The following is a 13,698-nucleotide window of genomic DNA, read 5'->3' as shown; positions in this document are numbered from 1 at the left end:
TGGCAGATGCTGCTGTCACCCCTGCTCCCTTCCCTGCCTCATCCTGTGCAGTTTTACAGGCTGGGAATTTGCTATTATTAATTAGGAATAATTAATTTGCCCTGCAGATATTGAGAGAGAAATAGCTTCGGATCCTCTGGTACAAAAGTGAGGAGTGACACAAACCATTCTTAAAAGATCACAAATAAACCAAATTTTCTTGTTTTCAGGTGTGTTTATTTTTAGCTCTTTTTTGTAAACCAGCACATAAGTTGCCTTTTTAGCCAAAATAAGACATGTAAACTTAATATTAATAAATACTAACAGGACTTGTGAAGAAATTATCAGCAGTTTTCTGAAATATCAGATACTCCACACATTTCAATGTTTAAATATCTTAAATCACCACCCATCACTAAGACTGGGAAAAAGGAAGCATGGCTGCAACAAAAGACTTTAATGTCAGTAATTCTGTATCAGAGGTTAAGAAAAAAACCTGAATTAATTAAAACCTGAATCCTCAAAGATATTTCAGAGTATTTTGCCCTCCTGGAAGTCAGGGCTCAGTGTTTTGATAAAGGATCCATCCCTGGCAGTGTCCAGGGCCAGGTTTGGAGGGAGCTCTGGGACAGTGGGAGGTGTCCCAGGGCTGGAACAGAAGAGATTTAAGGTCCTCCCAACGCAAACAATTCCAAGATCCCATAAAAATACAAAGGTCTGGACTCCTGCTTCCTCACAGAGCTGTGTTCTCACCCTGTCAGCAGCTCAGAACAGTTTTCCCTGAGGTTCTGTGAGCACATGGTGCAGAGTGGGCTACAAAAATCCCTGTTCTAAAAATCTGATTTCCTGAGATCATTGAAATTCCCGTAAATCCAGGTCCCAGCTGGGGTTTGATGCACTGGGGGTGCAATTTCAGCTGCCCTGGGGCCCCTGGGGGCTCCTGACTCCTGTGCCCTGCGCCATTCCTGTGGAATTCCACGGCAGGAGATGCCCTGGATCGTGGAAAATCGTGGGAAATCATGGAAAATCGTGGAAAATCGTGGAAAATCATAGAAAATCATGGAAAATCATGGAAAATCGTGGGAAATCATGGAAAATCATGGAAAACCATGGAAAATCATGGAAAATCGTGGAAAATCGTGGAAAATCGTGAAAAAATAATGGAAAATCGTGGAAAATCATGGAAAATAATGGAAAATCATGGAAAATCACAGAAAATTGTGAAAAATCGTGGGAAATTGTGGAAAATCATGGAAAATCATGGAAAATCATGGAAAATTGTGGAAAATCGTAGAAAATTGTGGAAAATCATGGAAAATCTTGGAAAATCATGGAAAATCATGGAAAATTGTGAAAAAATAATGGAAAATCGTGGAAAATTGTGGAAAATTGTGGAAAATTGTGGAAAATCATGGAAAATCATGGAAATTCGTAGAAAATTGTGGAAAATCATGGAAAACCATGGAAAATCATGGAAAATCATGGAAAATCGTGAAAAAATAATGGAAAATCGTGGAAAATAGTGGAAAATCTTGGAAAATAATGGAAAATCGTGGAAAATCGTGGAAAATTGTGGGAAATAATGGAAAATCTTGGAAAATCATGAAAAATCATGGAAAATGGCGGAAAATCATGGAAAATCATGGAAAATTATGGAAAATCATGGAAAATCGTGAAAAAATAATGGAAAATCGTGGAAAATTGTGGAAAATCATGGAAAATTGTAGAAAATTGCGGAGAATCGTGGAAAATTGTGGAAAATCATGGAAGAAGGGCCATAGGAGTGGAAGGAGGGGAGGTTGTTTAGGAGGTGATAAATGCAGCTCCTGGCTCCCAGCTCCTTTCACCCTCCTGAGGGATGAGAGAGGCTCAGAGCTGCCTTCACACCAGTGCTCCCAGTGCTCCCAGTGCTCCCAGTGCATCCCATGGATCCCTCCTGGAGTGTTCCCCAGCTGGGCAGCAGCAGCTGTGGGCACAGAGAGCTGGCACAGGGCAGCAGGGAACATCCCCAGGGCTCTGAACCTGCAATTCCTTCTTTACCCCAACACCCTGGAGGATGAGGATGGCCTGGGCACACCACACCCAGCTGCCAGGGCTTTCTGTGCTTGCACAGTCCCACGGAAATAAATACAAATAAATATTAAACCAACAAAGTAATGAAACCATTAAATAACGGGATATTCAGGCAGTTCTTTCAGGAAAGTGACTTTCCAAATAAGTTACCACATGCAGTGGTTTGAACAGAAACTGCCGTCCACTGGCCTTGCAAGTCAAGAAATAAATAAAGAAAATGCTAAATAGATAAATAAATAAATAATATTAATAAATAAATAATATTAATAAATAAATAATATTAATAAATAAATAATATTAATAAATAAATAATAATAAATAATAATAAATAAATAATATAAATTAATTAATAATATGAAATAAAATAAATAAATATGCAATAAATAAGGCACAATAACAATATGCAGGACGTACAATAATAGCTGCCAGCAACCTGTCAAAATCATGTTAATGTAACATGATGGATGCTACAAGTGTAGCTTGAATCCGGGGAATTGAGGAGCTGCCAAAATCGGGGCCACATTCAACTGTTACAAAAAAAAAAAAATAAAAAAAAAATAAGCTATGGCTTCTTAAGAATTTCAGATGGAAACTTTTCTTCCAGTTGTGCTTCTGTCCTTGTGCTAATTCATTCTTTGTTTCCTCTAGGAGCGCTGTGCCTCCCTCCTGGGTCCCTTCCCGATTATCTGTGAAATGACATCAGAAATTGAATTTATATGTAAATTCCCATGGGGATTGTCTCGGTTCTCCTCCGGGCAGCAGCTCCAGCCCATCCTTACCTGCAGAGCGAGGACCAGGCGCTCCAGGAGGAGGAGGGGTAGCAGCGGTCCCTGGCCTGCAGCCACACCTCTGCTGGCCCCGGGGCTGGCAGCTGCAGGCTCTGCTCCTCGGTGTCGAACACCTGGGGACAGGGACAGCTCCTTCAGCTTCGGCCAGGGGGACACAGCCCACGGCAAAGCACCGGGAAGGGTCACTCAGCCCTTCTGGGACAGTCTGCTGTCCCAAACTGCACCCCCAGAGCCCAAAGTCCTGGGGCTTGGGAGAGCTTGAGCTCAGCAGAAACAGCAGAAAAGCTCATGGACCACTGGGGGGGTGCTTTAAATACCCCAAACCCACTGGGGGGGTGCTCTAAATACCCCAAACCCACTGGGGGGGTGCTCTAAATACCCCAAACCCACTGGGGGGGTGCTCTAAATACCCCAAACCACTGAGGGGGTGCTTTAAATACCCCAAACCCACTGAGTTTGGTGTTCTAAATACCCCAAACCACTGAGGGGGTGCTCTAAATACCCCAAACCCACTGGGGGGGTGCTCTAAATACCCCAAACACACTGGGGGGGTCCTTTAAATACCCCAAACCCACTGGGGGGGTGCTCTAAATACCCCAAACCCACTGGAGAGGTGCTCTAAATACCCCAAACCCACTGGGGGGGGTGCTCTAAATACCCCAAACACACTGGGGGGGTGCTTTAAATACCCCAAACCACTGAGGGGGTGCTTTAAATACCCCAAACCCACTGAGGGGGTGCTCTAAATACCCCAAACCCACTGAGGGGGTGCTCTAAATACCCCAAACCCACTGAAGGGGTGCTTTAAATACCCCAAACCACTGAGGGGGTGCTTTAAATACCCCAAACCCACTGAGTTTGGTGTTCTAAATACCCCAAACCCACTGGGGGGGTGCTCTAAATACCCCAAACCCACTGGGGGGGTGCTCTAAATACCCCAAACCCACTGGGGGGGTGCTCTAAATACCCCAAACCCACTGAAGGGGTGCTCTAAATACCCCAAACCCACTGGGGGGGTGCTCTAAATACCCCAAACCCACTGGGGGGGTGCTCTAAATACCCCAAACCACTGGAGAGGTGCTCTAAATACCCCAAACCACTGAGGGGGTGCTCTAAATACCCCAAACCCACTGGGGGGGTGCTCTAAATACCCCAGACCACTGAGGGGGTGTTTTAAATACCCCAAACCCACTGAGTTTAGTGTTCTAAATACCCCAAACCCACTGGGGGGGGTGCTTTAAATACCCCAAACCCACTGGGGGGGTGCTTTAAATACCCCAAACCACTGAGTTTGGTGTTCTAAATACCCCCAAACTACTGAAGGGGTGCTCTAAATACCCCAAACCCACTGAGGGGATGTCCCAAAGAGGTCCAAACCCACTGAGGGTCTAAATGACCCAAACCACTGAGCTTGGTGCTCTAAATGTCCAAACCCCAAACCTAAACACTCATTAAACAAAGGGGTCTTTTGTTTGGTTGGGATTTTCTCTTTTTCCTTCTTCTCCCCTAGCAGGAACCCTAAAATCAGAAGTTGCTCCTCCTCAGTATGGTTGAAATCCCCAGCAGGGGCTCGTGGTGGCACAAGAAGTGTCCCCAGCCCCAGCAATTTCCCTCCTGAAGGGGTGGAGGAGCTGAGGCTGCTGAAATCAGGGACTGAGCAGCGGGAGAACGGCCCCATCTGCTGGATCATCCCTGGATCATCCCTGGATCATCCCTGGATCATCCCTGGATCCCTGGAAAGCTGGGATAACCATTCCATCTCTGCCTCCAGCACTGGGGGCCAGGGCTCAGCTGCCCTGGGGTCAAGTGGTTTTGCCAGCTCTTTTCCAAGCCAGGTCATTCCACGAGCAGTTTGGACACACATTGGAGATTTAACCCTGCCACGGTTCATCAATTCCATGGATTAACTGGGAATTGAGGGGAAAAGAGCAGACTCTCCATAGAAATGCCTCCAGATGAGTCCCTGATCTCTTATTTCCAGTTCACCTGTGAGGTCTGAGCTGCCCAGGTAGGAACAACATACGAGGAAATTCGTGTTGCAAATCCTGAGCTTCTGGGTTTGGAAATCCCAATTTCCAAACCCAGCCTCCTAATGAGATAATAAACACAACCATGCAATGCTGGACAGGATTTTCTGTCCTCAGTTGCCTCAGGGATCTTCCTGCTCATGGACCTGGGAAAGCCTTTTTGTGCCAGGATAGAATTTGCCACTTTTAGGGCTCAGCACCATTTATTTTCTTTTTAATTTTAGTTCATTATTCTTGCATACAAAACCTAAATTATTTATACCATTCAGACAAGGAAATTGTGTTTCAGATGTTGTGTTTCTACCTGGTATTTGTGTCTCTTTGTGCTTTTAACTTTGACCTTGAAAGTCAAAGGGAAGTAGGAGTTTGGGGTGCTCCAGGTTCTGGGATATGTCCAAGTCACTGTTCCATTGGTGGCCACGTACTGGCACTGGGGGGGGTCAGGCTTTACTGCAAGAGAAAACACAGAGGGAATTCATTCACATGAGCAGCTCAATGTCAGATATTGCTGTGTTACTGGTGGTGGTTTCGTGGGAATGAGTTTTGGGAGCATCCCAGTTAAGAGAGGAGGATACTGGAGGTGTCACAACTGCCTTGGGTGCTTTCTATGGAAAGCTGAATTTAATTTATTAAATTAAAATTAAAATTAATGCGTTCCTAGACTCAATCTAGATAAAATCCTTCTTTTTTTGGCCTGGAGGGTTGCAGAGGGCTCTGCTGGCCACACAGGAATATCTCCAGCACATGCTGAGCTGCTGCATTTAGGAAAACCTCTGTTTCTTTAGGATGCTGCCTCGTTTTCCTGTGCCCACAACTCAGAGCCCTCTTAGTCCTGTCCCTTTCCCTGAACCTGCCCTGGCTGTCCATCTAGGAATGGCTGAGGAGGGAAACATCCAAGCCTGCAGCAGTTCTCAGAGAGGAGCCTGATGGATTATTCTGTGTCTCATCCCAACCACGTCCGTCCTTTGGGGACGTTCAGGGAGCTCTGGGTGTTGGGGCACTGGAGGTCACAAGTCAGGAAGATGCTGCTGCTTCACTTCCTCATCCTCTTCCAGCCTGGCATCCCCTGCTCCTGCCTCTGGGGCTTGCTGGACATTCACAGAGCGCAGGGCAGGGATTCCCAGGGCTGGGCTGAACCCCTCCAAACACACCCCCACTCCTGGCTACTCACTGATGTCCCTGATGAAGAAGCTGGTGGTGTAGTTCTCATATTCCACCTCATCAATGGCCTCCAGGAAGATGTCAACGGGCTGCTGCTCCTCAGCAAAGGGACAGAAATTCTCCTTGTGGCACTGGGCCGTGTAGGTGGTCACAGCCCCCTTGGTGAGAGCCACGGGGCTGCTGCAGGACACGTCTCCCTGGGGGCTGAAACGGAGCAGGAGAGGCACTGGGAATGCTGCTTTGTCCTGGGAATGTTCTGCCAGAACAGCAGCACCGGCTACTGGATCAGGAGATCTCGGTTTGCCCGAACTTTACAAAGGGTCAGTGGGAGCTGCACCAATGTCCAGCCCCAGCCTCGGCTCTGCCCTGCCCCAGCAGAGGGAATTCATATTTAAACCTAGCCAGGATCTCTCATTTCTCATTTCCACCATGCCATGGCAAGCTCCAGTTTCCTCCTCTGTCCCTTTGCCCTCTCCCAAACCCTGCTGACGAAATGAGGGTTGAGAAGTCTTCATTGGGAAACAATGGAGTTTTTTCCCAATGGAGTTTTGGTGATCCCAAGCCCCAAAAGCTACCAAAGCACTACCTGAGCCTGACTCTATTTCTGCTCCCAGCCAGCTGAACCCTTGGCAGCTGTTTCTCCTCCTCCAGCAGGCTGGAGTGACCTTTGCTGGAGCACTCCATGTTTTGGAGAAGCCCCAGAGCAGTGGGAGGCAGGAAATCCCCCCAGAGCTCCCAGCACACATTTCCCTGCAGGTTTCTGCAGGGTTCCTCAGCACAGGCTTGTCAGGGGCCATGTGCTCTGCACTGGGGAAGCCTCCCACTCCCACTCCCCTCTGCACTGGGAGCTGGGGTTCTTTCTGCCTTGGCTCCACTTCCTCTCTGCCCTCCACCAACTGTTTTGTTATTGCTTAAATTACCCACTGGCTACTCCAGCCCACTTGGGCTCATTCCTTTTCCAAGGCTTTCTTCATTTCTGAGTGATTTCCATGCCCTTATTAAGTTAACTTTGTCCCAGTAATGACTCAAAACATTTTGAGGATGTTCAGACCTGGAGAAGAGCTCCCCCCTCATCTGTTTGCCCCTAAGAGCCTGAAATCCCTCACTGAGGATCACCAGGGGCTGAAGGGAAGTCCAAGCTCTTACCCTTCCAGGCTTCTGATGGTGAACTTCACATTGGGGCTGTTATTTTCTGTCATCCAGGAACATGTGAAAATTCCAGAGTAGTTCTTTGCCTCACACTTCAAAAATGTCCACTTGGGCTCTAGACAAAGAAAAAAAAGCAGGAGTTATTTATTCTTCTTTGCCAAAAGGGCCAAGGCAGAGAGAAACAATCCATAAATTCACAGATTCCCTGGCAGTACCAGGAGGGACCCAAACACAAGACTCAGATGAGTGAGGTTCATGCAGAAAATGCAAAACATCCCAGGCTTGTCCCAGGGTTAGTCCTGAGTGGGGAGGCCTGAATGGCAGCACTTCAAACCTGGGCCAGGCTCTGCTTCTGTCAAATCCCAGAATCCTGCAATTCTTCTTGGGGGAAGAACCTCTCCCTGAGATCCACCCCAAACCTCTCCCTGAGATCCACCCCAAACCTCTCCCTGAGATCCACCCCAAACCTCTCCCTGAGATCCCACCCAAACCTCTCCCTGAGATCCAACCCAAACCTCTCCCTGAGATCCACCCCAAACTTCTCCCTGAGATCCAACCCAAACCTCTCCCTGAGATCCACCCCAAACCTCCCCACACAGCTCCAACCATTCCCTGGGTCCCTCACGTAGCCCTGGTTTTCCAAACCAATTCCTCCCACCCCTCCACGCTATCAGCCTAGAGAATCCCAAATAAATCCCACGTCCCCAATCCCATCAGCTTCCCTGCCCAGAGCCACAGGAGGAGGATTTGATTTTGGAGAGAGCCCCTTCCCAAGGACGTGTCCCAGGTATTCCCAGAGCCTGCACAAAGCTGAGCAGGGACAATCCCAGCATTTCAGGGCTGTACCTGTGAAGCTTTTCAGGATCCCCCTGATCATCTGGCCCTTGGGGTCGATTCTGGCGATGAGGAGGAGGGTGGAGCTCAGCAGCTCGTGGCTCTCCTGGCTCAGACAGCTGTAGTTTCCAGCATCTGGCAGCTCCTTCACGGCAGCAGTCAGAGTCTTCCCTTCTTGCTTCCATTCCGAGTCCTTTTCCCAGTAAACAGCTTCCTCAGAGGTGTCACAGGTCAGCTCCACCCTGGTGGCCGGGGCCTCAGCGTCCCACTGGGACTCGATGACAAACACTGGGAATGGCAAAGGAAAACTCTGGAGCTGCTCACACGGACCAGGGGGAAGCTTGGGCTGAGCCCTTTCCTTCAGCTCCATCCCCAGGGAGCCCTGGGTGAACCCCAGGGAGCTCCAAGGTTTTACCACAAAGGAGAAACACTGAGAAACCTGTCAAATATGGAATCTAAACTGGCAGAAAATGCTCAGCTCTAGGAAGTCTCCCAAACTCCCTATGGACACAGGCAAAGCGAATCTTCAAAATCAAAGTTTACTCTCAATGTTGATCAACAGATTTGCTGTTTTCAGCATCAAATCCCTCCCAGGGATCCCCCAGGATAAATATTCTTTTTAATGTGAAGATATGGAAGAAGGTCCATATTGAAAGTGAGGACAATCTGAATTTAGCCCAATTTTTTGATCAATTATTCAAAAGAATTGTTTTTTACCTACCCTGTATTTTTTAAAAATAGATTTACATTTAAGTTCTTTACCAGAGAAGTTGATCAACTATTTCAAGGTTTTAGGTTTTACTCAAATATATTCTCTTTTTTCACAATTAATTCTTCCCCTGTTTTTTTTTAGGGCTGTTCCCTAAGACACAGTTTTTGCATCCAGGCTGAGTGACTGAGACTTTGAACACGAGGAGAAGGAACAGGAAATAAAACAGTTGCTAATGCAAATAATTGCAAATATGTTGTTGGAAGACATTTTAGGACTTTGAAATATTTTTCCATTAAGTACTGTCTAACAAATAAACATTTAGCCTTGGCCTAAGATACTGGAGTTAACAAATTCTGTGCTAGAGCCACAATTATAATTCCAAAGTTTTAGGTCTGACTGAGTAAAAACTTCCTCACCATTTTCCTGCAGTTTCCACTGGGCACTTTCCAGTAGGGCAGCAAAGGAAAACAAGGACAATAAGGCACAGAGGAGGTGAGACATCTGTAGGGGAAAAAAAAAATATTATTAAACCTCACTGAGGTTGGCTGGGTGTGCTCCAACATCAGGCTGGGGCTGGGCAGGGTGACAGGGACCCAAAATCAGTCCCAGAGAGCTGAGGAACATCTTCCCATTCTGAGAACTCCATAGAACTGGAATCTCAGGTTGGTGCTGGAGCTGGAGCCAGGATTTTGATCCACTTGGGATTCTCATCCCAAGGCAGTTTGGAGAAGGAATGGCTCAGAGGGAATTGTGTGAGTGGCTCTGGTCCCTTGGTAAATATTCCTGGTGCAGGAAAAGCCCAGCTTGGTGCAGTGAGGCCAATTCCATGGAAAAGGCACCGAAGGGAGGATCAAGGGCTGCCCAGGGAGCTTTGGATCCCCATCCCTGGAGGTGCCCAAGGAATTCCTGGAGGTGGCACTCAGGGCTGGGGACAGGGCACAGCTGGGGCTGGATGGTCCCAAAGCTCTTTCCCAGCCTCAGTGATTCCATGATTCCCCATGAGCTGCCCTGAGGGATCAATGGACATCAATTTCCATCCATGCAAAGCCCAAGTTTGGTTCATCAGCAGCTCCATTGAAACAAAGGGTTGTGGATGAGCTGCTGAAGGGTTTTGCTGTTTTCTGTCTCCTCTGAACCAGTGACAGCTGCTGCCAGCATTTCCTGGCTGCTCCACTTCTAGTCCCCCTTCCAGCATCCACCTGAGCTCTCACAGGCTCAGCCTGTCAACAATTCCAGGCAAAATTCCTCCTGGATCCAGCGCCACAGCTCTGTCTGCAGGAAGGGCACGGAGTGGAGACCATTGCTGCTGTTTGTCCAACATATAAATGGATATTTATCCTGAATTTGTTCCAAATGCCACCAGAACTTCCCTTGAAACACCATTGCCAAATATTGTCATCTCTACTGGGTGCATATAAACTTTAATAAGTTATTTAGATGCACTTCCAGGCCTTTTTAAACGGGAGAGTAGAATCTCTTCAAGAAGGAGATGATGAATATTGTTTTCAAAGCCTATTCTATAACTACACTGGGAGGCTGAATGCAGGGGAAAAACACAAAATAAAGTGGTTTGAGTCATTTTTTCCTCCCAAACCATTCTTTTTGTAAGGAAAGGGGAGTATCCCTCCTGATTCCTTGAGAGCAGAGCGTGTTCCTGTGCAAATCTGTTCCTATTGCAGCTCCTAAATCCTGGTCACAAATCATCCAGTGCCCTTTGGATTTGTACCCAGCTCCTCCTGGGGCCAGGAGCTACAATCCAGTGTCTGGAGAGTGTCCAGGAGAGGCAGCAGCTCCTGCTGTGCTCAGAGAGGGGCACGAGGCTCAGGGAAAAGCCAGTGGATAGAAATGTCAGGATAATTTAGCTTGGAAAAGAGCTCTAAAATATAAATATCCTATTAGCAGTGCACTGCTTCATTGCACCCTTAGATTTCAGGCAGGATTAGCTGGAATTTCCAACAGAAAGATTCATTTGGCAACTTTCTGAAAGTTGCTGGTTTCTGTCACAGAAACATGAGATTCATCACCACACTTCATAAACCTGAAACTGAGCATCAAAACATCAAAACATCAGCTCAGACTGGGGGAGAGCAGTGCCCTTGTGCCTTCTCTTCCATTCATCACAATTAAAACCTCCAAAACAGAAAAGTTTCTCCTGATTTGAGGAGGGAGAAGCTTCATGATTCAGGTTTTTGATGAAAACAGTCGATGATTTGCGTGGAAATGTTCACATTCTAGACGTGGGAGAGCACCTCTCCCCCATCTCAAAATTTATGAATCAGAAATAAACTCAGTTTCTGGACATCACTGAGTGCCTGAGCGCTTCAAAATGAGAATATTCCAGCTCCAAGTGTTCAGGGCATCAGGGAATCACAGAATCATGGAATGGTTTGGGTTGGAAGGACCTTAAAGCCCCTCCAGTGCCATCCCCTGCCATGGCAGGGACACCTCCCACTGTCCCAGGTGCTCCCAGCCTCATCCAGCCTGGCCTGGGGCATTTCCAGGGATCCAGGGGCAGCCCCAGCTGCTCTGGGAATTCCATCCCAGCCTCTCCCAGCCAGGAATTCCTCCCCAATATCCCATCCATCCCTGCCCTCTGCCACTGGGAGCCATTCCCTGTGTCCTGTCCCTCCATCCCTTGTCCCCAGTCCCTCTCCAGCTCTCCTGGAGCCCCTTCAGGCCCTGGCAGGTGCTCTGAGCTCTCCCTGGAGCTGTTTCCTCTCCAGGTGAGCATTCCCATCTCTCCCAGCCTGGCTCCAGCCCTGGAGCAGCCCCGTGGTTCCTCTGGACCCTCCAGCAGCTCCAGGTGCTGCTGCTGTTGGAGAGCCCAGAGCTGGAGGCTGTGCAGGTGGGGTCTCACCTGAGCACAGGTGTCCCTTGGTGTCCCCTCCCCGCTGCTCTGGAGCTCAGGGCTGAGCCCAGGTCCCTTCACTGGGAATCTCCAAATGATTCCTGTCAGGAAGGACCTCTGGACCTCCTCAGGCCAGCTCCAGGCAGGGCCAGACAATGCAACACAACAGCCATAAAAAGGAGTCTGGCAACACTCCCAGCCCAGAAACACCGATTCTGGTCCAATAAAAGGATTATTATTGCCTGGTGACACAGGTTACAACTCCAGGAGTGTTTCCATGTCTACATCATGTGCTGAACTTTACGAGGATGTAAACAGCGCCCCGAGGAAAATTTCCCAAAAACTTTTTTCAACTCACACTCAAATAAATCTCATTAAACTTTCATGAGCTTTACCTGGCAGCTGAGTAAAGAAGAAATGAGTTCTCACCGTTTGCTGGGAAGCCTCTGGCTGGAGCTGCAGCTGGAGTTTGGCTCTGTGAAGTTCTGGTCCCAAAGGCTGCGAGGACAGAGGTGCCTTATAAATGCTCCTTGCCACTGCAGCACCACAGAATTGCAACACCAGGCTCCAGTTCCTATTTTACATTGGGCCACAGCTACAGCCAAAAAAAAAAACTATTTGGGAGTCCCAGGTAAACTTTGAGGAGGAAATGAAATTATGAGATTGTAAAACGACCTTTAATGGTTTGCCAGAGTCATTTCCTTTCCTCGCTGGTTTTCTGTCTCTCATTCTGTCTCTTCATCACAGAGGAAGAGTGAGGAGAGACCAAATAAACTTCCAAAAGTGTCTGGTAGGAAACACTGAAGATAGAAAGAGAAAGTTCAATAAAGTAAAAACTCTTTCCACCTGATAAGCGTGAGAGAGATAATGACCTCTAATCCCAGCTCCCACATCAATCAGAAGGAAAAAGAATATTAATTTTTAATTGCTGGTTATGAGTTGTGTTTGTTTTATGAGTTGAGACTTAAGTCAACCAAAAAATAAACAATTAGTTCTACCTTAGATATACCTGATATTTGCACATTATGTTCCTTTTCCTCAGGCATAAGAAGAGCCCCGTGCTCCACGTGGGCTTTGAAAATGAGGAAAGACTGCGTGGATTTTTAATTTTAAATTGTTTCTGCAGTAATTGAATGCAATTCTCATTATTTGCCAGGCAAAGCAAAATACACTGCTTATAAAAGCAGGAAAAAAAAAAAAAAAAAAAGAAAAAGAAGAGAAAAAAGGGTTTGAAACTCAACCTGGCACACTTTAGGAATTAATGGAGAGACACAACTCCATGCCAGGAGCTTTCCAGGGGCAGGATTGCCACAGTGCAGGAGTTACAGTGCCAGAATCCAGGAATGGAGGGATGGTTCCTGCTCCTTTGCTATGGAATCCCAGAATGGTTTGGGTGGGAAGGGACCTTAAAGCTCATCTCATCCCTCCCCTGCCATGGAAAGGACACTTCCCACTGTCCCAGGCTGCTCCAAACCCTGTCCAGCCTGGCCTGGGGCACCTCCAGGGATCCAGGGGCAGCCCCAGCTGCTCTGTGCCAGCTCTGCCCATCCTCCAGCCGGGAATTCCTGCCCAACATCCCATCTGACCCTGTCCTCTGCCACTGGGAGCCATTCCTGGTGTCCCTTGATGGGGTCACACTCCAAGGGTGAGCTGGAGCTCCTTCCCATCCCTCGGGACACGGCCCCAGGCTCTGCATTCCCAGGCAGTGCTGGTGACTCCCTGCCCATCCCAGAGTGCCCAGCCTGCTCCTCAAACACGGGAATTCCCTGGGCCAGGCTCCGGGCAGGGCTCAGGGAGCAGCTCTGAGCAGCCTCAGGCACGGAGAAGCTGCTCCCTTCACATCCCAAACGCTGGGTCTGGCTCAGAGCAGGTTCTGGATCCATTCCTGGGGCATTCCTGGCCAGCAGACACTGAACTGTGGATCTCTGTGGGATGGATGAGAAGGATCTGGCTCAGAGCAGGTTCTGGATCCATTCCTGGGGCATTCCTTGGCCAGCAGACACTGAACTGATCCCCAGATCTGTGTGGGATGGATGAGATGGAGACTCTGAGCAGGTTCTGGATCCGTTCCTGAGCCCTTCCTGGCCAGCAGGCACTGCACTGATCCCTGGATCTGTGTGGGATGGA

The 13,698-nt window shown here is 48.1% G+C and overlaps 1 protein-coding gene across 1 annotated transcript; it reads right to left on the bottom strand.

The window, feature by feature from the left end:
- Nucleotides 1-2,827: 2,827 nt before the first annotated feature.
- On the bottom strand, nucleotides 2,828-9,224 carry IL12B (interleukin 12B). Its single transcript, XM_058848885.1, has 6 exons — nucleotides 9,140-9,224; nucleotides 8,024-8,299; nucleotides 7,175-7,292; nucleotides 6,039-6,232; nucleotides 5,172-5,317; nucleotides 2,828-2,953 (listed from the first exon to the last, which is right to left on the bottom strand). The coding sequence occupies exons 1-6, from the start codon at nucleotides 9,222-9,224 to the stop codon at nucleotides 2,828-2,830; spliced, it is 945 nt and encodes a 314-aa protein (XP_058704868.1).
- Between the last annotated feature and the right edge of the window lie 4,474 nt (nucleotides 9,225-13,698).

The sequence above is a fragment of the Poecile atricapillus genome, chromosome 13 (assembly GCF_030490865.1).
Source record: "Poecile atricapillus isolate bPoeAtr1 chromosome 13, bPoeAtr1.hap1, whole genome shotgun sequence".
Taxonomy (NCBI): Eukaryota; Metazoa; Chordata; class Aves; order Passeriformes; family Paridae; genus Poecile; species Poecile atricapillus.
Note: the sequence above shows the minus strand (reverse complement) of the source record. Positions and strands in the feature narration are given on the sequence as shown.

What these genes read in the sequence shown, in the direction of transcription:
- IL12B (XM_058848885.1), bottom strand. Translation starts at nt 9,224, where the DNA reads ATGTCTCACCTCCTCTGTGCCTTATTGTCCTTGTTTTCCTTTGCTGCC. An exon ending in GATCCTGAAAAGCTTCACAG is followed by an intron (nt 7,293 to 8,023) that starts GTACAGCCCTGA and finishes TTCTTTGTCTAG; the next exon opens with AGCCCAAGTGGACATTTTTG. An exon ending in ACCATCAGAAGCCTGGAAGG is followed by an intron (nt 6,233 to 7,174) that starts GTAAGAGCTTGG and finishes GCTCCGTTTCAG; the next exon opens with CCCCCAGGGAGACGTGTCCT.